This window comes from Mauremys reevesii, linkage group 1 (assembly GCF_016161935.1).
Source record: "Mauremys reevesii isolate NIE-2019 linkage group 1, ASM1616193v1, whole genome shotgun sequence".
NCBI lineage: Eukaryota > Metazoa > Chordata > Testudines > Geoemydidae > Mauremys > Mauremys reevesii.
In genome coordinates, this window is record NC_052623.1 from 114,148,967 (window position 1) to 114,173,061 (window position 24,095).

Genomic DNA, 24,095 nt, shown 5'->3' on the forward strand with positions numbered 1-24,095 from the left:
TAGAACCAATTAAGGCAGACAGGCTGATTAGAACACCTGCAGCCAATCAAGGCAGGCTAATCAGGGCACCTGGGTTTAAAAAGGAGCTCACTTCAGTTTGTGGTGGGCGTGTGAGGAGCTGGGAGGACATGCTGCTGGAGGACTAAGGAGTACAAGCGTTATCAGACACCAGGAGGAAGGACCTGTGGTGAGAATAAAGAAGGTGTTTGGAGGAGGCCATGGGGAAGTAGCCCAGGGAGTTGTAGCTGTCATGCAGCTGTTACAGGAGGCACTATAGACAGCTGCAATCCACAGGGCCCTGGGCTGGAACCTGGAGTAGAGGGTGGGCCTGGGTTCCCCCCAAACCTCCCAACTCCTGATCAGACACAGGAGGAGTTGACCCAGACTGTGGGTTCCACCAGAGAGGGAGGTCTCTGAGGTGAGCAAATCTGCCAATAAGTGCAGGACCCACCAAGGTAGAGAAGGAACTTTGTCACACCACTTGTGTTCCTTTAAAGAGCACATGGTGTTTTTTATAAGAGTAAGGATGTTAAACCAGACAAATTACTGCTCAAGTAATTACATACTACAGTACCTGCCTGAAAACTCCCTGCAGTTTTAATTGCATTCAGTATTCTTTTTCTTCCCTCATATTATACACTTATGTTGTTTTTCTGTGAGTGGTTCTATAGCAGCCATCGCAGACAGAGGTTGCTGTATATAAGTGGTGGTAAAGTGAACCGTATACATAGATATCCTTAATCTACTTGTTGTGAGGCTTAATTCGCTAATGTTTGTAAAGCACTTTCCGAGCCTTGAATGGCAGGTGCTATTGACATAACACTAATCATGTGAAATTGATAAAGAATCAATAATAGGCAATATGGCAGATTTGATTTAGTCAGCAGCTTTACTGCTGAAATGCCTTTTTCGTGACTTAAAGGTTGCATCTCATACAACAATGACCATTTTGCCATTTAAACTCTAGGGGATTCAAATACTTGACATTATAAAGGAACAACAGGATTACTCACCCCCATGGAACATTGCTCGGTTGCAAAGTTCTGTCCAGTCACCACCACATCCTAAAAGAGCATCGTATGCAATCATGGGAGCATCATGGCCTCTTCTTCCACCCCGTCCTTCAGAACTCCACCTCCTGTAAGTCTAAAAGAATAGTTGTCAAGTTGGTCACAAAGCATTGCAAGTGCTCACCACCTTTCACATGCAGAATGATATACTGTAAGACACTTATACCCCAAGATGGTTGATAAGGACCTGCATTCAGGGGACGCTCACTCCTATCTATTTGTGACATTTTGTATGGAGCAGTGGAGGGGTGCCTCTGATCTTCCCATTTACAAATGCAACCACAATATTAATTTGAGATATTTTTTCAAAGCCTCCTACCACTGACAAATTCCCTGATTCCTCTGCTGAATAGTCCGTCCCCCCCCAGAAGCAGCCCTGCCTCTCAGGGACAGCCAGAGGCTTTAATGCCAACAGTCATGTAGGCCAGAAGGAAACAAAATACTTGTAACTACTCTGCAGGCTGGATCAGGAGCAAAGGTCTCTAGAATTCAACTGAGCCAGGAATTTCAAGAAGCTCATCAAGTCAGAGTCTCATTTCACATCTTAAAGTTCATACTCATAGAAATTAGAGGTGGAAAAGATTTATTAGGTTGTCTTGGTCTCCTCTCAGACAATGAGGAATTGTTCTCCATTCCCCCTACCACATATTCTCAAATGTTTTGTCCAGCCCAGTTTTAAATGTTTTTACTGTGTCCTCTTGCACATGTGTCCAAATGTCTCCACTTCTAGATATTTTATTTCAAATCACTCTCTCACCTTGTCCTGCCAGGCCTCCCTTCCTCTCAGACTGCTCAGAACAACAATATTGAAAATGATCTTCAAATACAAGAGGCAGAATACTTCCTCAGCAACAAAACCCCCTGGGCCCATCAAACAAGCCCTAGAATAGGTGCATCCAGACTTTACCTTTTTTACCTGCCCCAATTTCCAAACCACATCCAAAGTGCATCTGTTATGCTTATACCAAAAACATCATTTTGATTAAAGATTGGCCCGCAAGCCCGTTTTTTATCCCCTTAACATATAAAATACAATATAGCAATTTGAGTTGTACTTCCTTCAACTAGGGCTGAATTTGGCCATGAGCTTTATGGTGTCCCGAGGACTGTGTTGGAACTGCAAGCTATTGTGTTAAGAGCAGTGTGTGTGTATTTGTCTGTCTGTCCCTAGTTCCACGTGCAGACTAGTGGGCTCTGCAGCAAAGAATGGGAGCATTCAGCAGAGTCAGTGTGCAGACTGTCAGCTAGAGTAAGGTGAGATGAGCTGTACCTCTCTGCTTAGGGAGCAGCCAGTTTTGTTTCTCTCTGTTTAGGAGTTCTTGTGTGTTCTGAGAAAGTAGTGTTACACTGCAGCCTTCCAGCTGGAGTATTATATATTTTATCTAACTTCTGTTAGTATGCTATGAAAATAACTTTAATTTAAGCTTTATATATTTATATACTGTGCACCCACACACACATCAAAGGGGGAGGGGTCTCAGGCTAGACTGCAGCATCACTTTCTCCTTACTTTCATGTTTGCAAACAGGCAGTGCCCATCTGCTTCTGCTGTCATCTTACACAAGTAGACTGTAAGACCTTAATTCTGCAACCCTTATTCATATGAAGTAGCATTGATTTACACAAAGTCCCATTGGGATTACTTGCATCAGTGCTATTATGGATCGGGCTGCAGACATATGTCTCAAGTATCCTTTACTTTGAAAGTTGTCACTCATTTTAGTCCTGACGATACCTCCAGATTTGGTGTCTCCTAGCTTTGTTGAAAACTGTTATCTCAGAAATAAAGACTCTTGAAATTGAGACTATAGAAAGTTATTAGCACTCGGGAATCAAACCCCAACATTTTAAGCTTCTTGTATGAACGCTTTTTCAGTCCCCCTCATTTTGGGTCTTTGTCACACATTGCTTCCAACATTTGAGTCTCGATAGCTTGAGAGCTATGATTGAAGAATCAAGTCTTAAAATGAGATTGAGCTGCAGTGTCTATTTGTACAGTTTATTTAACACACAGTTAAAGAGTCAAACTCATATTTACTGCAAGATGATTTGTTCTGATTGTGTCCACTGCCTGCTTCTTGTCCATACAGTCAGGCAGAGTTAACTTATCTTTCATTGCCCCAAATTTCTGGGCATCTAGATGTGGCAGCCAATTTTATAGAATGTACTGTATATCCCTTGTTAATCTGAAGATTATTTATTTTTACAAATAAAAATGGTCTTTGCAAATATATTCCAATAAATAAAATCCGGCTATGTCTGCCTAATATTCAAAGCTTCTGTAGTTTTTGCGTGCATGCTTAAATGGGGGCTTTGCATGAACTGACAGCTGCACACATGATTTTAGAGGCCTGTTTGAAAATTTAGCCCTGGACATTTCTCTTCATTGTTGCAATACAGAAGGAGTTCCATGCGCAACTGATAAACTGAAAGGAATGCAGGGAAGAGCTCCAAAAAGGATCAAAGTGCAGCTCTACTTTGAAAAGAGGCTGTGAAAGTGGCACAGTGCGGGTTCCATGTGTTTCCCACTCAGGGACTGCAGATCCAATGTGCTCAGTTTACAAGTAAAAAGATGCATTTTCCAACTGTCAGTCCTGCAGACAGCCAAGGCGCTGCAAGTCAAGCAAGGGTCTTTCCTTCTTGTGCATCATTAATAACAAAAGCTCTACGTGCCAAAGTGGTCACACAGGTGTAAGTAGAATTTGGTCCTTGTAATTGGAATTTAGTCAACTATTCTGTTGATGATGAATGAGGAGGAATGTTATTCAGCTCAGCCTCTCATATAGTAGTTGTATTGACACTAGTAGCAGCAAAAACTAGTAAAAACTTATTGTCACTAAAGTAAGAAAATATGACTGAATACACACAGGGAGCAGAGCTATTAAGTGAGCAGGAGCCATCTTATCTACTATTGGTATTTCATTATCATCCATGGGGGCCTTCTGTCATATATAAGAGCACCGAAAAGTTTACAGAGCACTCCAGGTTAGTCACTTTTCAGAACAGAACCAAGCTCTAAGGCAGGGGTGGCAAACCTGAGCCTGAGAAGGAGCCAGAATTTGCTAATGTATATCACCAAAGAAACACGTCAGCAGCCCCACATCAGCTCCCCACACCCCCCACTCCCAGCCCCTCCCACTCACCAGCAGCCCTGCCAATCAGCACCTCCCCCTGCCTCCCCACACCTCCCGATCAGCTGTTTTGTGGCATAAAGGAGGCTCAGAGGGGGAGTGGGAGGAGCGATGTTATGGGAGGCTCAGGGCAGGGGGCGGGAAGAGGGGGAGTGGGGGCAGGGCCTATGGCAGAGCCAGGGTTAAGCAATGAGCGCACACCTACATACACACCAGCACATTGGAAAGTTGGTGCCTACACAAGGAGCTGCATATTAACTTCTGAAGAGCCAGATGTGGCTCTGGAGCCACAGGTTGGCCAGCCCTGCTGCTCTAAAGGACTGGAAGAACTGATATATGGGGAAAGTTTAAAATAATTTCATATTTATTGCCAGGCTGCTAAGTAAGTTGGAAACATGAGAACTATCTTCAAATACGGGAAAGTCATAAACACCAAGGAAGAAGAGGAATTTATTTAGTTTGGTTCAAGGAGCAATAACTAAAAGTAATGGGATTAAATTAAAAACAATGTAGACTACAAAATAAAGTACCCTGGGAAGTGGTGAAACACCATCTCTTGAGATACTTAAAACAAGACTGGACAAAACCACTGTGGGAATCAATTCTGTATTGACCAGGGAATGGACTAGGTTGGGGATTTTCAAAGAGCCTTGAGAGAGTTAGGTGCCCAACTCCCATGGTAATTTCTAGGAGAGCTGGTCATCCATTTCCTTTAGGGACCTTTGAAAATTCTAGCCTAGATCTCTGAGTAGGTCTTTTCCATCTTTAATAGCCATGATTCACTGCAATTTGCTTCTCAATTTCACACTTCTCTAGATGTTTATACATCTGGCCAGCTTGACTTGTATTGTATTTCTCCCTGTAATGGGTTATACTGGCCCTTTAAAGAAAAGAGAAATCATGTTGGGGGATGGGACAGCAAAGTCCAGGCTATTGTTCCCCTTTCCTCCTGATTCTTCTTTTCCTTAAAGTGCCAATATATGCTGTTTCACTCCCATTCCATGACTATCGCTTAGAACCTTATTCCTGATTCAACTGTAACCATTTCTTGTATTAACTCACATGTTAAGTAAAGATGGAATGATTTTTCTTGTCAGCAAATAAGCAAAAAACCTTTTCAGAAGAACCCCCATCCTATGGGGCAGCAAAGACCTTTAACAACCATCTCGGATTATCTCTCTGGAAATGTCTGTTAGTAATGAGATTTTCTGAGCTCTTCTTTAAGTTACATTTGCAGATTTTTACCTTTTCTCTCTCCTCAGCATCATAATTATCAGGAAAGACGGGTTTATTCTGATTATCTTCAGTGATTTCTCTCTCCTCCAAATAGAACTGCCATTTGGCTTCAAAGTAAAACCAGTGCTCCTGATATTCTGAATGCAAAACAAACTAATGGTGTAATATTTCATGTTGACAAGACTTTCAGGTGCACTTATATAGCTTTTAAAGAAAGAACAAAACAGGGTTTTCCCAGTAAAACTTTGTATTCTACAGGAATGTAACTTTAATAATTCACACACTCTCAAGGAGGATCAAACTGCATGTTCTATTTGATTATATCAATGGAACAGGTAATAGGAAGGCAGGAAAAATGAATATTAAAAGAAAGAAAGAGAAACCATTTTTAATTTTCTAAGAACTGCAGAATTGTCTTAAAAACATCCAACAAACTGGAAATAGGAAATACAGCATGATTTGAGATTGAGACAGTGCAACCTTCACCTGAAACAAACAGTATAAAAGAAAAAGATAAATGTGAATTACAGGGGAGAAAAATTACTCTATGCCTTTGTTTGTTGGTGTTCCTTTATAGCAAATCACGAATACAAACATTTACTTTTGTTTGGTTGAGTTTCTTTAAAACAAAACAATTTGCTGGGAGGGGTGTGCTTTTTTTACCTTAGAAATATGTGGACTGTCAAGTCTTACCTTCCCTGGTTTTGCTGGAGGACTCAGAGATGTGGACTAGAGAGCTTTTCTCCCAATTGTTTGAATGAAACAGGTGTTGAAGATACCAAACAAAATACAAAATGTTTTATACAGCCTGAATATAAATCACTTTCCATCTCAATTATTCAGATTTTATATGTAAGATTTCTCTAGTGTCTTGAACCTACTAGTTCTTCAGTCATCCATAGAATCTTCCAGGAAAAACTGAGTAAATAAAGACCAGAACTTACAAAACAGGAGGAGAAAACCTTCAGGCCATCTTTATATATCACCTACTTTTTTCTCTGGTCAGTGAGAAAAAACAGTGAATCTTGAAATCTGCAAACACACATGCTTAACTTTCTGTATATAAGTAGTCCTATTATCTTCAATGGGACTACTGATGTCCTTGATTCAGCAAAGTACTTAAATATCTTACCTTGCTTACCTTTTAAGCAAGTGCTTAAATCCAATCCTATTCACTTAAAACATTTAAACATGCACTTAAGTCTTATTGACTTCAATGGGTGTACTCATGTGTAAAGTCAAGCACATGCACATTTATTCGCAGGATTGAGACCATGAGGGGAAAGCTGGAAAAAAGGAATAGGTGGCAAAGATGACTAGGGTTAAGAATTCAAAAAGCAATGAGATGGAGAAGGCCATTAAATAAGCCATTGGAAAGTTGGCACTTCAGTACAGGAGTATGATTGCAGGTGTGTTCAGCATCACTGCTGCTCCAAATTAAATACAAACTAAGTCTGAATTCTGTTTCCCCTTCAACCATGGTGACAATCAGGGTACTGACTTCCCAGGGGAAGAAAAGAGGGTCGGAACCCAAACCAATAAGCAAACTGAATCAAATGATTGTATATGATATTATTGTATATGAAAGTGTATCAAATAAGATATTGTATAAAAACTGATGACATGCTGGCCATGAATATCACTGCATGATGTCTGTACTGATGGTGTGTAAAGAGATAAGTACATGCTCTGGAAATATGTTCCTAAAATATGTTGTGGAGAGAGCTGATAAACAAGCCTGCCTTAGACAAAGAAATGTGGATTTATATGTCTGAATAAAGCTTTGTAAGCCAGAGGACAATTAAAGTACATTTACATGTAAGATAAATAAAGCCACCCAGCTAATTAGCAGAAAACAGCCTACTGAGCACACTGGGAGACAGAGTCTGCACCCCTAGCAATTTTTCCTGGCTCTTGAGGTAAGACATTGCACTTTGGGGAAATATAAAAGGAACACAAAAAGCTATTCCAGTTATCCATCGCTTAGGGAACAAAGAGGACAGCACCCTAAGATTTTGTGAAAGTGGGGTCCTCTGGCCTGGAGGGCTAGAGTTTCTGGTAGCCTGATTTAAGTGAGAAAACTGGTTAGGCAAAGATAACCTGCTAAAATTAAGTTTTAATCACTAGAAAGCATGTTTTGTTTTGTTTTGTTTGGAATCACACCTGCCTCCATTTTCTCTTGCTTAGTATCACCTAAATCTCTGTTCTTTATTAATAATCGTATTTTTAGTTTTACTATAAAGCATCTTAGTGCTGTTATTTTGAAGTAGAGTGAGTGTTAGGTGAACTTAACAGGCTGGTGTGTGCCCTGCCTCTTTGGAGGCAGCGAATTTAGTCATTTCTGTGAGTGTCCAGTGAGAGGCACTGCAGAGAGACATCTTCGGGGGAGGTCGGGAACTGGGGTTCACTGAGTGTTACCTGCAAGGCAAGGTTCAGACTGGCAGAGTCTCTAGGAGTTTGCTGGTGAGGCAGACAGACTGGTGTGGCAGGGAGCTGACGTACAGTCTAATCTCCAGCAAAGCTCACTTCTGGTTCTGGGTTCCTTGAGGAGAGTGTCACAAACACTCAGACATGACAGAAAATTAGCAACTGTGCACACACAGTAGTCACTTTTCTAAATGAAGCAATTTGGTTCTTTCTTTTTCCTTCTTTTTTTTTCCTCTTCCAAAAAGGCTAAGCAAGTGCTCCTCATTAGGAATTAATATCCTGAAAACAGTTCATCTTCATCTATCAAAAACAAAAGCTGTTTTTGTTTACTCTGGTATTTTCTACATGCTGGTAGCTCTCCCACCCTGCACTTCCCAGAGGAGTATGTGAAAGTATAATGATAGTAGAGTCTACAGCACTCCTGATGCTGCAGCAGTTGCCATAGATCCCTGGGCCTGGGGGGCAGGAGAGAATCCAACCCCCCAACAGAGTTCCCTTACACCCACACCAGGACCCAGGGTTCATAGAATCATAGAATATCAGGGCTGGAAGGGACCTCAGGAGATCATCTAGTCCAACCCCCTGCTCAAAGCAGGACCAATCCTCAACTAAATCATCCCAGCCATGGCTTTGTCAAGCCTGACCTTAAAAACCTCTAAGGAAGAAGATTCCACCACCTCCCTAGGTAACCCATTCCAGTGCTTCACCACCCTCCTAGTGAAATAGTTTTTCCTAATATCCAACCTAAACCTCCTCCACTGCAACTTGAGACCATTACTCCTTGTTCTGTCATCTGCTACCACTGAGAACAGTCTAGATCCATTCTCTTTGGAACCCCCTTTCAGGTAGTTGAAAGCAGCTATCAAATCCCCCCTCATTCTTCTCTTCTGCAGACTAAACAATCCCAGTTCCCTCAGCCTCTCCTCATAAGTCATGTGCTCCAGCCCCCTAATCATTTTTGTTGCCCTCCGCTGGACTCTTTCCAATTTTTCCACATCCTTCTTGTAGTGTGGGGCCCAAAACTGGACACAGTACTCCAAATGAGGCCTCACCAATGTCGAATAGAGGGGAATGATCACATCCCTCGATCTGCTGACAAAGGTCAGGATTTTGCCCAGGTGCAGGACCTGGAGGAGCCCAACACAGAGAGGGTTCAGTTGGCATTTGCTGACCTTGGCCATCCTTAACACCACCAGTGGTATCATGCTGAACACACCACGAGGTACTTTCATTCTGCTACAGGGAGCCCAAGCAGCAGTTGATTAGTATCTTAAAAGAAATTCTATGTTCGAAAAAAGCAGAGTGAAAATGTCTACCTACATCTTAAAAACCATGAGAGTATTTTAAGAGAAAAAAAGTCCTGGTTTAAATAAACCACCACACACAATTCATTTGATCATCATGTGATTTTAAAACTAGCTTAAAAACTCAAAAGACCTAGCAATTATCTCTGCTTTTCTGTTGCACGCACCAGCATAGTACCCTGGTGCTAAAAACATAAATGATTTCCCCCTCACAACACTGCTGTAAGCTAAGGAAGTATTATTATCCCCTGTTTACAGATGGAGGATGTGAGGAACAAAGAAGTTAAGTGATTTTCCCAATCCCATGGAAAATCTGTAGCAAAGCCAGAAATTAAACCCACGCCGCCAAAAGTCCTGTGCCTGAACCACAAAACCATCCTTCCTGTATTTTGGCCCAGTTTTTCAACCCTTACTGGTGTTGAGTACTTACTTGCACTCCAGGAGTAGTCATACTGAAGTCAATGGACTACACATGAGAGTAAGTGTAACTTAGTGAGAGCAACAGACCTTTTGGAATTAAATGGGTCTCATTGTCTTTGTGACAGAAACAAAAATGGTTTTCTAAAAATGTAGGGCTCTGTTCAGCAGAAATTCTCTTCAGTGCATCTCAGCAGCCAAGGGTCTCGAGCCTGAGGTGGGAGATTTTTTTCCCCTTCCAAAATAGCCCCAAGCTCCACAATGCCATTATTATACAGTGCATTCTTCAGGAGTCCCACATATCTTTACACATCTGTGGGTTCACCCTGGTGGAGTGACAGGATCCTTCTGTAAAGTCAGTCAAAGTGAGACCTATATATACTAATCCTGCACCTGCTGCTCTTAGGTCTAGTCTATAAAAAAAAAAAAAAAACTTAGAGCAGAAGAGGCTGCAGTAAAAGAATTCAGTGTGTTCCAGAAAAACTTCTTGCTTGTCCACATTTTTTTGAACTGCAACTTTATCTCTCAAATAAATCTTAGTTCTTGGATGCTCCAAGTAAAGATTTAGATGTAGTCTGATCATCGCGTTCTCCAGGCCCCTATAACTCTTTAGAACAGATGGAAAAAACATTTCATAGGTAACATTTTTGGGGACACATCAAAGTGACTTTGGAAGTGAATTAAGTTAAATCAAATTAAGGACACTTTAATTCTGAGCAAAAGCATCTACACAGGAATTTAATGTGGTTTAACTAATCCTCTTTAAATTCACTCATTTAGCTACTTTCCCAAGTGTCCTCCTGTAGAAATTTGTTCACATTAGGACAACAATACTACAATATGGTGATCCTAGGCAAACAGGCACTAAAAAGCTGTTATGTATAAGATGCAGTAACATTATCTATCTCAGGAGTCCTGTTTCACTCAACTGTTTTGAACAATGAGTACAACAGAACATATCCTAAATGTTTGCACGGAATAGCAACAGCCAGATTTGAACATACAGACAAAGGATGAATTAACTGTTCTCTAAATATATGCATCTCCAGCTGCGTTATGGATTCCATTGGCAAAATGAGGCGTGTCTATTGAATTTCTAATGGAAAAAGTTGTACTGATCACTTGGGTCTCTTCTACTGTACCATTTGATGGAAGGCAGCTGAAACAGCTTAAATCTCAGCATACATGCTTTGCAAATGATTTGCTGACAAACATTCTTCCTACCTTGTAATGACATTGGAAGACTCCCTACAAAATAAATCTGGGCAGTTTAGCATTATAATTATTGTTTTGTCTGTTTATATAGTGCCATTAGTGTGCTAGGCAACTTGCAAGCCGTATGAAAACAAGGTCCCTACCCTGAAGAGTTTGCAGTCTAATGTGCAGACAATGTGGAAAGACAACATGTAAGCACAGGAGATGATGGCAACTAACAAAAGTGGCGCGATTGAGCAGTGAAGTTTAATGGGTGTCTTTATAGGTGATTGGTTTTAAAAAAAAAATAGTTTTAGTTTAGGAGTGTTACCTGCCATGTGTCGAATGGTCTTTTTGCAATATTCTTCAGCCATTGGGACCACCTTCATCATTTCCCTTCCCCACTGCACAAGTGGTTTTCCTTGTATTGCATATGATACAAACAGAGCTGTACAAAAGGACCCTAAAAAGCCTAGAATTAACATATAATATTAATAATTACTAACATGTGATCTACATTTCTACTGTAATAAATAAATAATAATAATAATAAAGACATCTTCGGCATAGCCTCAGGAAAATCATTACTAGCTGTGTCATATCTCTAGGATGGTTTAACAAATCCATCTGACCTATGTCTTTGTGTTTAATGGGCTGACACTTGGTATGTCAGGACTCTTGGCTGAAGCACACTGCTCACTGGATGATGACTTATTTCACATATGAGGGAGATTCTGTTCTCAGCGGTATAACATGACAGCAAATAATGCAGACGTCCAAAATAAATATCATGTGTTCATATGATACTTAAAATCTTTTAACTCAAGTCACATGGAACAACTGACATGGACCAAGTAATTCAGTTATACTCTAAATCACTTTGATTACAAAATCATTCAGCTTGCAGACTGATTAGGATTTTAGATGTAATACTGTTTCTTGCTCATTTTACTCTGAGTAACTAAGTCATTTCTTCATAGACGTTATGCATACTACTATGTTCTGTAGGTTTCTTCCTATTTCGTTTTGGGATCTAACTGCCCTCAATAGGAAGCTGTGCAAGTAGTCTATGGTGTATATTTGCAGGTTGCAGATCAAAGAATTTCACTGTTCAAGATAATATTTTCTTTTAAGAGACACTCGCAATATTGGCTGAGTTAGAAAATTACTTGCTTGTTTTCTTATATCTACTTGTGAAATTTTTGAGCTTTTTTTCAAATACAGCAAAAAATACCGAGTGCAAACTTTAAAATAAAGCTAAGAAACCAGCTCGGTAATTGTAGACCCTAAAGCCCCAAATGCAAAGCACTGGAACATGTGCTTAACTTCAAGCATATGAGTCAATGGTACTGCTCACATGCTTAAAGTTAAGCACTGGCCTAAGTGTCTTGCTGGATCAGGGCCTTATTCCTTATAGGAACATCCCCAACATTTTGGCCATTCAATCTTTTTAGCACCTAAAGGTGTCGGACTATGCCATAATTCTGTTTCTCTCCACAGAATGAATTTTCCTGAGAGCATAGTCAAAGAGCAAAGGTGCAATAAGAAGTATGCCACTCACTGGTGGGGACTGTGTGTTTGTTAAAGACATGGTCATCATGAAACATCCAGATAAAACAGTACAAAATGCAACTACAGTAGTTGCATTAAGTTAGGAATACAATAATAAAGCACATATGTGATTTGTGATCTTAAATATTTTGTTGGTGGCACTAGATTTATTAAATACAGACATGTGCTATAGGAAAATAAGTTTGCTGATAGAGTAATGCTGGTCTTCAAGGAATTGTAAGGGGTAAAAAATAAAGTATTTTATGAAGTTACAGCTCCAAATTAAACCATTACACCTGTTCCATGTTGCAGTTCATTGTGTGTTTCTCTACTACTGTGTAAGTAGCACAGAAATATAAACATGAACCTTCAGAACACAAACAAATTAATTTTTTTAAATTTCTTCCTAAAACATGTGGATTTGGAAACATCTTGATGTCCAGATTTGCTTCTCTTCACATCTATAGCTAACATAATCTGATGGGGCAAGACCCCATAAAAGAAAAACAGTATCTTCTGAAGGATAAACCTACGTGTTCACAGGATCATCTGGATAAATGTGAAATTGTTACACAGTAATTTGAGCAGGATAGTAACATGCAAATTCTTCAGTCATTACAAGTGATGTTTAAGGGGGTCTTCCACCCTACAGCTGGGGGTGCTATGTATTGAACAAATACCTCATGGAAGGCAAGGCTCAAGCCAGGATTTAGCGATCTGCAGATACAGCAGTAGTTCAACCAAGTGAGCTAACAGGAGCTGTGCTAGTCTGTTCTAAATTGATAATCAGTTATATATATCACAGGCAAATAATTTTATTTCAGTGGATGTTACCTGTAGGGTGATTATGAGTCATTCGTCCACACTCGATGCTCACTTCAATAAGAGTTTCTAGCCTCTCAGGCTTCCAGTATTTCATCCCTAAACACATGGCTTTTGTAGCGGCTCCAAATCCAGAACCTACATTAAAAAATGTTACGGGCTTTAAAAAGGAAATAATTATACACAAAATGTAGAATGCCATTGGAAACAAGCATATTTTGTTAATTCTAATAACATTTAGGGAACGGAGAGCTATCAGTCAAACGGTACCACAGTTTTCATAGCCTCACACATGGATTTTTGCCTCCATATGTGGGAACCTCATTACAATTGTCACTAAAAGTCCTGTAAGGAACACTGTAGGTGCACAAAAATACGTGTTCTTCCTTTCCCCTCATTTAACTCAAAAACTTCTGAAATCATTGATCAGTCTTGGCTGACACTGGAGTTGCTTTGCTTTTTCCTGACGCCAATATTGAACATAGTGGTAGGAGAAACAGACAAGCTCAAAAAACATAGTGGAAAGCAAATCTTTCAAATTGTTTGTTTATAGGACCTGATTTTTCAGAGTACTTTTGTAGCATTGAATATGCTCAGTCACAGCACCCATTACTTCAATGAGCACTCAGCACTTCTCCAAATTAGACCCCAGGAGTCTCAGATTGGGCACCCAGAATTTGAGGAACACACAATTAATAAACACTGTGAAAGTTATGGTTTAAGTGATTTGTCCAGCATAAACTGGCAGGCAGATTCATCAGCCTAGGGAGCACTGAAAAGGCCAAACGCTCAAGTTTAGTTCTACACTTTTTTCCTTGGGCGGGCTTTAACCAGAACATGCTCAAAGTCATACACCACACATACTAAGAGACCTTTCCACCTTTTGCAGGCTGGGAAAGAAGAAGACATATAATTTTCCCTTCTGCTACTGTAAACACCCACACTAAAGCTTCCCTGACGACTGGTCTCTTCTGTCTGCAGCTCTTACCTAAGAGGCAGGAAACCTTATACCTTAAACACCACATCAGAATATATATGCACGGAGGTTGCATGGGCAACCTGAATTCTGGCATTTCCTAACTTTTGAGTGCTTTACTTTGCAACCTTAATGTTCTTCTAACATGGGTTTTTTTATATATATAATTTCCTAAATTCTAAAAAAAGCAAAGTCCATCATGTGGAATCATATTGACCCCATCACCAGATCTGAAACCTTTAGAACCACATGAAACTGTTTTACCACTTGAACTAGCAGATGACAGTAGTAGGTTGTAATCCTCTATGTGGACCAGTCACTAAAGGGGATAAGGCAAACATTTTGCTTGGTGAGTTTAATATCTTTTTTCCAGACAAGAGCAATGTTGAGACTCAAATATGCTGGGTTCTCTTCCAGGTTCTGGAAGGGAATATATGCTCTAGTGCTTTTAGACTCTTTTGCTCTGTCCCATAGGATTGCGCCCCTTTGTTCCAGTCCCCCTTTGCCCACCATTTCTGGTCCCTCTCTGTTTTTCCCTCTTCTACATTCACATCAAGCTGTTTCCTTCTTCTCCTTCAAGCTGACATAGGCACCAGTCGGGGGAACATCGAGACCATGGGGGAGACAGTCTCCCTCATCTCACTTCCATTCCCTAGTGCCATGATGGCCTCTAGCAGCTGAGTGGTGTAACTGCAGGACAAGACCCCCTCAGTGCCTGCAGCCCTGGCGTAGAGCACGCTCAGTGCAGAGAGAAACTCGGAGAATTTAGCTGCCAAACCCTAATAAGACTCTCCATTTGGGTGTATTGGCACAGTAACAGCAAAAGGTACACCTCTGATACCAGGGTGACCCACCTGTCAAATTTTAAGTCTTTGGTCCAGAGCATGGAGGGCCCAGAGCTTCTTAATTAAATGGCTATGAGAATTTATATTAACACTGGCAAAACAACATATTTCCCCATAACCTCTTAGAAACAGCTGAGCCATGTTTGTTGAAGCCTTAAAAAAACATTCAGCCCAAGGCAATTGCCCAGCATGGAAATTTTCAGCCTGAACAATTAAAGTTTAGCAAAGTTCTGAGTCACTGAAAACAGGGTCGTACAATGGAAAACATTAGGCAACATTAACTACAAGTGTCACTGCCAGTTCAGCCTATAATACTAGAATCGCTTCATCCCTTAATGTAATACTGCTGCCTGTGAAACAGAATATGGCCATTATTTGACAGTGTACAGCAACAGTACACAACAATTTATCACAAGAAGTGACTAGGATGACTGTATCCAGAGGAAACTGAGCACACAAAATTTATGTAGGCAGTATGTAGTTACCCACTCTGCAATTTGCCCCAGGACATGGAGGCTGACATACCAACTTTTGCAAAAGTGAAACACTCTAGAATGACCACAAGAAATCAAGAATTTGGTTCTAACCTCATCTGAAAGATTAATCCGATCACCAGACTTTCAGTTCTACTGGAATCTTCTAATTTCATGAAGAAACTTGGAGCCTTGGGTATAGGGAATCCCTCACCTCAATTAAATTTTGCTCTGCTCTCAAGATTAAAAAAAATCCTTCTTGAAATATACAGATCAGCATTTCTTAGAATAGTTGGGCAAAACACAAGATGGAGCAGTGGGGACAAAAAATTTAACTGGCTTCAAAACCAGGCTTGATAAGTTTATGGAGGGGATCGTGTGATGAGACTGCCTACAATTGCACCTAGTTGATCTGTGACTGTTAACAGCAAATATCGCCAATGGCTAGTGATGGGACACAAGATGGGGAGGGCTCTGAGTTACTACAGAGAATTCTTTCCTAGGTGTCTGACTTGTGGGTCTTGCCCACATGCTCAGGGTCTAACTGATCACCATATTTGAGGTTGGGAAGGAATTTTCCTCTGGGTCAGATTGGCAGAGACCCTGGAGGTGTTTCACCTTCCTCTGCAGCATGGGGCATGGATCACTTGCAGGTTTAAACTAGTGTAATGGTGGATTCTCTGTAACTTGAAGTCTTTAAATCAGGATTTGAGGACTTCAGTAACACAGCCAGAGGTTAGAGATCTGTTACAGGAATGGGTGGGCAAGGTCCTGTGGCCTGCAACGTGCAGGAAGTAAGACTATCATGATGGTCCCTTTTGACCTTAAAATCTATAAGTTTTCATTTTAGAGAATTCTAGCTTAAGGCATCCTAAGAACTATACTTCCAGCATGAGAAAAAGAAGAAGAGGAAGGCTGAGAAGAATAGATAAGAACCCAAAGAGCTAATTAAATTATGTAACCGTGGTACTCTGTTTCTAGAGGTACACCTCTACCCCATTATAACGCCACCTGATATAACACAAATTCAGATATAATGCGGTAAAGCAGAGCTCCGGGAGGGCAGGGCTGCGCACTCCGGTGGATCAAATCAAGTTCGATATAACGCGGTTTCACCTATAACGCAGTAAGATTTTTTTGGCTCCCGAGGACAGCATTATATTGAGGTAGAGGTGTATATATAACTTTCTCAGGGCCACACATGCAGTCTCCCACTGATTGAATTGCCTCAGACTTGGCTTAAAATCAGCCAGAGCATGCATAGTGCCCATCACAGGGACATTGCCAAGTCCCTGACACACAGGAGGAGTAAATGGATTGGAGTTGCCAGGATTGCTTTCCTTGCCTCCCAGCAACTGTGTTGAGGGACTGAGCATGTGAGAGAGGAGCTATTCCTGCTGAAGAGAGTTGGCTGCAGAAGAGGGGGAAAAACAATGATAGCATTGGACTGCAGTGTTTTGGTCCTGATAGTGCGTCAATATTTGATGCTGTTGAGTGGTGTTGGTGCAGAGTCATATCACAGCAATACAGTATCATATCAACCTAGTGAGATGTCTGGATACTGTAGTACATTTTAGTGACTGTGACTATTTCATTTGATGATAAAGCGGTTCTCCGGTTTCTTCAAGGTTAAACTGTATGTATATGTGTGTATATATTATTAAATGTATAGTTCATTTAACCTTGAACTGGAGAGTCACAAATTAAATAGTCACAGAGAGCCTCAAATATATATTATGTATATACACAAATCTCTGTGTGTGTGTGAGAGAGAACAATGCTAAAGGATGGTAGGATTATCAGTGAAGAAAAAATTGGTCTTGGGAGTTTAATGCTATATCTACCTGAACAAAGGTAACATAATAAGATCTTTCTTTTTCCGCCAAAGAAGAGTTACACTGAAAAGGTTATCTACCTATAGGGTGACCAGATGTCTTGTTTTTAAAGGGACAGTCCCATATTTAATCCCTTCTGCAGGTGTCTCAACTTTTTCTTTAAAATGGTCAAATTGTCTGGTATTTTCTGTCTCCATCCCATGAGTACTAGCAGGTCCTGCTGCTGGCCGGATCCCTGCTCGCCAGCCACCCGCTCTCCACCAGCGAGTGGTGGGGGTGGGAGTGTCCAGTGCCCAACGATGGAGGTGGGTGTGCAAGGCTGGTGGCAGGCCAAAGCTGCAGCATGTGAGGCTGGCTGCTCCCCCTGCTGGGCCCTCAGCGCAGCCCCTGCTGCATGCTAGCTCTCAGCCAGCAGGGTCCTGTCCCCCACCCTGTTTCTGGACAACACTGGCTGCGCACTGTGAGCTGCAGTGGGTGGTGAGTGCAGGCAGGTGCCAGGTAGTGGCTGGTTACATGTTGCCTCTGCTGCCCACCCATTGGCCCTTTATAGTCTCCCCCTCTCAATGTCCTTTCCCTGCTTTGCCCCTTCACCCCCCACACCCCACTGCTCCTCTATATCCCCCTAGGCAGGACGCGTCCTGCTCCCAGCGCTGTGTGGAGAACCAGCCCCTGACTGGAATACAAAGCTCACCAGCAGCCTGGCCGGCAGGTTCTTTCCTTCCCCCACTGCCTCGGGCTGGGCCAGCGCCCTGGGAAAGCCCAAGACCCTCCAGCCCTCAGCACTGGCCAGGAGCAGCCAAGCCCTGCATGTGCCAAAGCCCCGCACAGCGCTGGCACAAGGAAGCCTCTCTGCCCTCAGCTAAGCTCTGGAGTGGAGGGGGAGAAGCAATTTCCAGCCTGTTCATGTCCTGACCCCTCAGGCTCTACAGCAGCCTCTGAGGCATGGGCTTAGCACCATCCTGACCTGCCCCCAGGAAGCGTAGGGCTGCTCCTTCCCCATGGCACCTCCCCTGCTGAGCCACCTCTCTGGCTGGGTTCGCTGAAGCCCCTGCAGTCAGGTTCCCTGAGCCCTGGTGCACAATGCGTCCTTAGGCCTTAACCCCTTCCTGCCCATGCTGTAATCAGGGGACAGGAGGTGGCTAGGTTATGTCGGTGGCCAGCAGCAGCCTGGAGGTGGTAGCTGCCTTTCAACACTGTGCGGACAGGAAGGGACAACTGCTTCCAGACACAGGGGAGCATGGCCGGGGGAGAGGGAGGGAAGAGATGAGCTCTATAAAGACACAGGCAAGATCATCCCTTCCCCCACCTCCCCTGTGGCTGGAAGCAGCTCCCATCCCTTCCCTCCCGCACAGTGCCGAAAGGCTGCTGCTGGCCACATCCTAGTGTGAACCCTGGCAAAAATCTGGGGAGGGGAGGCATGTGACCCTGCTTGCCCCACCCATGTGTTGTCTCGGGAAGATGTAGTGCCAGGTATCAGGAGAGGCGGTTCTGTGCTGGGGGCCCAGCCAGGCATGGAGCATGGAGAGTGCCAGGTGGGGAGGGCGGGTTGGTCAGTCACCCCCCGCCCCCATATGAGAGAGGGGTATGGGAGTGTGTGTGTGTGTGAGACCTCTCCCGGTGTGAACCCTAAAGCCTTAGAGATAAGAAGATAAATAAAAAGAATCCAATTACACAGTATTTCTTTTTAACAGGGGCTCAGTCAACTTGATGTTAATTTGAATGTTTGTACTGCATAGTTCTGATTGATTGCCATTGAACTCGCTTGAATACAAGTAATTTTACCAGATGTCCCATATTCAGCATAGGGAAATATGGTCACCCTACCTATCTATCTCAACTGCAAGCTCAACAATTTGTCTTTTTCAATGAGATCATTAAAAAGATAAAAAACTAGAGAAACAAAAATGGAAACATGGTGGAAAATATTCCTTAAAATAAACATGAAATTCAAGGACAAAAATCTGGACCCAGAAGCATAAGGCCAAGAATAAAGTTTCTTTAAATAGATGTTAAGCAGGCCAGAATTGATTTACAAAAGGACATAGTGCCCTACAAAAGGAATTTCTTGCATATCACTTGCCATCTTTGGACAAACATAGCATTGTTACAGTACGAATATCTTATTTGTGGCAGGGGAAAAACAATCTATTTCGAGATATTTCACTTTAAAATAAATGTCTTATTAACAGTCAACATATAACAGATAGAAAATACTGTACCCTTTTCATTAAACGGTGTATGCCAAGCTAGGAGATAGTTATCTGGTTTTAACTGTGAGCAACCTTCAATGGTAGCGGGGTCTGACCATTTCCCTGGAAGTTTGTCAATAATCTCAACATAGTGTTTTACCAAATCACGATACAGGTCTTCTAAACACCAGTAATCTGTGTAGAATAAGGAATAAAGGACCATTATAAATGGAAAAAGAAGAGGGGAATATTGAAAAATACAAAAAATAACCCAATCATGCATTTTTCAAATATGACTATTTTTCATTTCTAATTTATGTGAAGATTTGTTAACATAAATGAATACAAACACATTTATACAAACCATTAAAACAGCCCTGGAGAGGGTACATATGCATCTACGTCCAAATTACAATCAATAATATAAACAAGCAAAAGCAGAAAACACTAGAGAGGACATATTTGTATTTAGTTAGTTTAGTTGTTATTTTAATTCCCGCCAGTAACTGTTGCTTCAGAGCCCATTTAGGCCCTCATTGAATAAGGTACTTAAACTTATGCCTCGTTTTAAGGGCATGAGAAGTCCCTTTGACTTTAATGTGGCTATTCAAGTGCTTAAAGTTATGTACATGCTTTAATACCTTGACAAACCAGAGCCTCTGAGTTTATATGTGGACACTAGTCCAGTTCAAGACTGAATTACCCTGTTTAAAAATTTTCCACTGACTAGTTTTTAATTCTACTGATTCATTGTAATTAAGCACAGGGGCAAATTAGTGTTTTTTAATATATTTTTATTAATTGTATATTTTATATAGTTATTGATCATTTTATTTAGATTTGCATCCTCTTCAGTGCAGGGGTTTGTGTCTTCCTATATTTCTTCAGTGTCCAACACGACAAACTCTTGATCCTCGGTGGGTGTTACCATGATATAAATTATGATGAGGAGGAGTATTAATAATAGTAAATCTATATAATCTTAATTTTCTCAGCAAATGATTCTCTGAAACATGGTCATTAACTACATTTGCTTGTTGGTTATTTCTACTGTGCTTAAACCTGAGGTCTTTACTGAGAGCCCTTAGTAATGTTGAATAATACATTACTTCTTCAGTAGGACTACTTGTTGGAGTAAGTTACTAAGCGCACCAGCAACTCATCAGCTCATTCCAATTGGGCTTAAAAGAATGCACCTGGGCCCTTGAGGGAAGAGAGACCTGTTGAGTCAGGGCTGCCTGGGTCAGTCAGGAAAGGGCTGGTGAGATCTGCCAGAGACCGTGACAGGGGCAGGGGAGGGAGCTGCAGGAGGTCCCTTTAGGAAGCTGTAGATGGTTCCTGGGGGAAGGCTGGAGAGCAACAAGAGGGGTTTGCTGGCTAACTTCTCCAAGCCAGACGGTCAGGGCTGGAGACCAGAGAGCAGCAGAGGGAAGTGCCTGCTGGCTCTATGCTGGAGAGCCTAAGCTGAGAGCCAGAGAGGGCTGAAGGCAGGGGAGCAGCTGCTGTGCTTACGCACTGACATCGCCACACTGGAGAGCTGGAGCCAGGGGAACTGTGAGAAACTCAGGGGGGCAGCGAGATGCTCCCCTGGTGAAGATGCACTCCCAGCAGAGAGGCTGTGGGGATTGCTTCTGGGAAGAGCAGGGTTGCACTCAAACTGGACAGGGCAGAGGGCTGGAAAATGACTGATTGGGAGCCGCGGTGTGGTGGAAGATACCAGAGTGTTGTATGGAAAGACTCACAGCAGAGAAGCTCGTGGGCTGCCCACTGGGAAGAGTGGGGTTTTAAGGACGGGTGCAGGGTTAATTCGGTTTAACGCTGCTAAATTTGAGATAAACTTGTAGTGTAGACCAGGCCCAAGAGATCACCAGCACTGAGCAGATCCTTCCATTGTAAGATCTTCACAACACAGACCACATCCACTCTTGTGTTTATACAGTGTTTAGAGTAATGGGGCACACTCTCAGTTGAAACCTCTGAATGCTACCATAATATAAATATTTAATAACAAAACACACATACAAAAGGTGAGGTGAAAGAAGAGGAAATAATGAAATGTTGTTGCAGCTGCCACAAAGGATCACTATGTGTGTTATTAACCAATACAGCTAATGGGATTTTTTTTCTGTTTTTCCTTTTTTGGGATCAGGGGGTCTTCCAAATTTCTGATAAAGTCCTAAGAAACTTCCTTTTTTCCCCTTCTATGTACATACGGCCTTATGCTCCTCAGTCTGCATCAAGGCCACCATCTTGGATGAGGAAGACAGGAGCCTTCAGATGCTGACAATGCTGCTCCGTAAGCTTTGAATGAGAGAAAACGATCCATTTAGCAGCAGCTTCACAGGAGAGAACTAAGTCACAGATACAAGTGGTAGCTGAATAGGCCCAATAGACTTGATTACTTTAGTTTTACTGCATTCATTTCAATGCTTTGACACCATTGTGAAATGAGAATCAGGTCAAATATCTTTTATTTGCTTTCAGCCCACCACAGTGTTACAGACTGCTCTAGTTCTGTTTTTCTTCAGAACATACGATAAAAGTTCATTCATCATGCTTGTGTTCTTCCCAGGCATGTGGCTACGGGTTGAAGAGTCTTCACTAAAATTTCCCTCTCCAATCTGCAGCTGTCTCAGTAGTCCAGTCATGCATTTTGTTATAGTTTCTCCAGTCAGTGTGTACCGCATTCAAAGTGCAGGATAAACACAGTCTGACATTGAGCCTGGGCAAATGAGTGGATTAGATGATATGGACCTCAATTAATCAATAAATTAAATGAGAGTAATGTAATTAAAGCCAAGCAACACGGGTTTATGGGAAATAGATCCTGTCAAACTAATTCAGTATGTTTTTGGATGAGATTACAAGTTGGTTGATAAAGGTAATAGTGTTAATGTAACATACTTAGACTTCTGCAAGGCATTTTACCTGGTACCATGCGACATTTTGGTTAAAAAACTAGAATGATAGACAATTAACATGGCATATATTAAATGGATTAAAAGCTGGCTAACTGATAGGTCTCAAAATGTAATTGTAAATGGGAAGTTGTCATTGAACGGGTGTGTTTCTAGTGGGGTCCCACAGGGATTGGTTATTGGCCCTACGCTTTTTAACATTTTTTCAATGACCTGGAAGAAAACATAAAATCATCACTGATAAAGTTTGCAGATGACACAAAAATTGGGGGAGTGGTAAGTAAGGAAGATGACAGATCACTGATACAGAGCAATCTGGGTTGCTTCATAAGCTGGGTGTAGGCAAATAATATTTATTTTAATAAGATTAAATGTAAATGTATGTATAGAATCATAGAATGTAGGTCTGGAAGGGACCCCAGTAGGTCATCTAATCATCTCTTGCACTGAGACAAGATTAAGTATCATCTCTCTAAACCATCCCAGACAGATATTTGTCTAACCTGTTCATAAAAACTTCCAATGATGGAGATTCCACAACCTCCCTAGGAAATGTATTCCACTGCTTAACCACCCTGACAGGAAGTTTTTCCTAATGTCTAAACTAAATCTCCCATGCTGCAATTTGAGCCCATTACCTCTTGTCCTGTCCTCAAGTGAACAAAGGAGAACAGTTTATCACCCTCCTCTTTATAACAACCTATTACGTACTTGAGGACTGTTATCGCGTTGCCCCTCGGTCTTTTCTTCTCCCTACTAAAAGGCAATTTTTCAATCTTTCCGCCTCATCATGGTTTCTAGACCTTTCAAGTATAGAGCAACAAAAATTATTACTTTCTCCAGTTTGTCCACATCTTTCCCAAAGTGTGGTGCCCAGAACTGGACATAGTACTACAGTCAAGGCCTTTTTCAGTGCTGAGTAGAGTGGAAGAAATACTTCTGTCTTGCTTCCAACATTCCTGCTAATACATCCCAGAATGATGTTTGCTTTCTTTGCAACAGTATTACATTATTGACTCATATTTAGTTTGTGAGCCACTATAACCCCTAGATCCCTTTTTGCAGTACTTCTTCCCAAGCAGTCATTTCCCATTTTATACTTGTGCAGTTAATTACTCCTTCTTAAGTGTAGAAGATGTCCACGCAGTGTGCAGAGGCGGACAAAAAAGCAAACAGGATGTTAGGAATCATTAAAAAGGGGATAGAGAATAAGACTGAGAATATCTTATTGCCCTTATATAAATCCATGGTACGCCCACATCTCGAATACTGTGTACAGATGTCTTCTCACCTCAAAAAAGATATACTGGCACTAGAAAAGGTTCAGAAAAGGCAACTAAAATGATTAAGGGTTTGGAGAGGGTCCCATATGAGGAAAGATTAAAGAGGCTAGGACTCTTCAGCTTGGAAAAGAGGAGACTAAGGGGGGATATGATAGAGGTATATAAAATCATGAGTGATGTGGAGAAAGTGGATAAGGAGAAGTTATTTACTTATTCCCATAATACAAAAACTAGGGGTCACCAAATGAAATTAATAGGCAGCAGGTTTAAAACAAATAAAAGGAAGTTCTTTTTCACGCAGCGCACAGTCAACTTGTGGAACTCCTTACCTGAGGAGGTTGTGAAGGCTAGGACTATAACAGCATTTAAAAGAGAACTGGATAAATTCATGATGGTTAGGTCCATAAATGGCTATTAGCTAGGA

The 24,095-nt window shown here is 41.6% G+C and overlaps 1 protein-coding gene and 1 long non-coding RNA gene across 4 annotated transcripts in view; one reads left to right on the forward strand and one right to left on the reverse strand.

The window, feature by feature from the left end:
* The window catches only part of ADPRHL1 (ADP-ribosylhydrolase like 1), a 45,454-nt gene that overhangs the window by 17,502 nt on the left and 3,857 nt on the right, over positions 1–24,095 (reverse strand). For 2 of the 3 annotated variants that reach the window (XM_039527674.1, XM_039527684.1), the window contains exons 2-6: positions 19,501–19,665; positions 13,165–13,290; positions 11,111–11,251; positions 5,447–5,574; positions 1,014–1,146 (exon numbers count right to left, since the gene is read on the reverse strand). In XM_039527674.1, the coding sequence (XP_039383608.1) occupies positions 1,014–1,146; positions 5,447–5,574; positions 11,111–11,251; positions 13,165–13,290; positions 19,501–19,665 (693 nt within the window). Of the gene's footprint in view, positions 1–1,013; positions 1,147–5,446; positions 5,575–11,110; positions 11,252–13,164; positions 13,291–14,638; positions 14,803–19,500; positions 19,666–24,095 lie in introns of those variants that run through there. The other variant, XM_039527680.1, reaches the window with a different exon arrangement.
* Positions 140–2,235, forward strand: LOC120399450. The gene is made up of 3 exons (XR_005595172.1): positions 140–187; positions 968–1,140; positions 1,841–2,235. It is a non-coding gene; the product is annotated as an uncharacterized LOC120399450 (long non-coding RNA).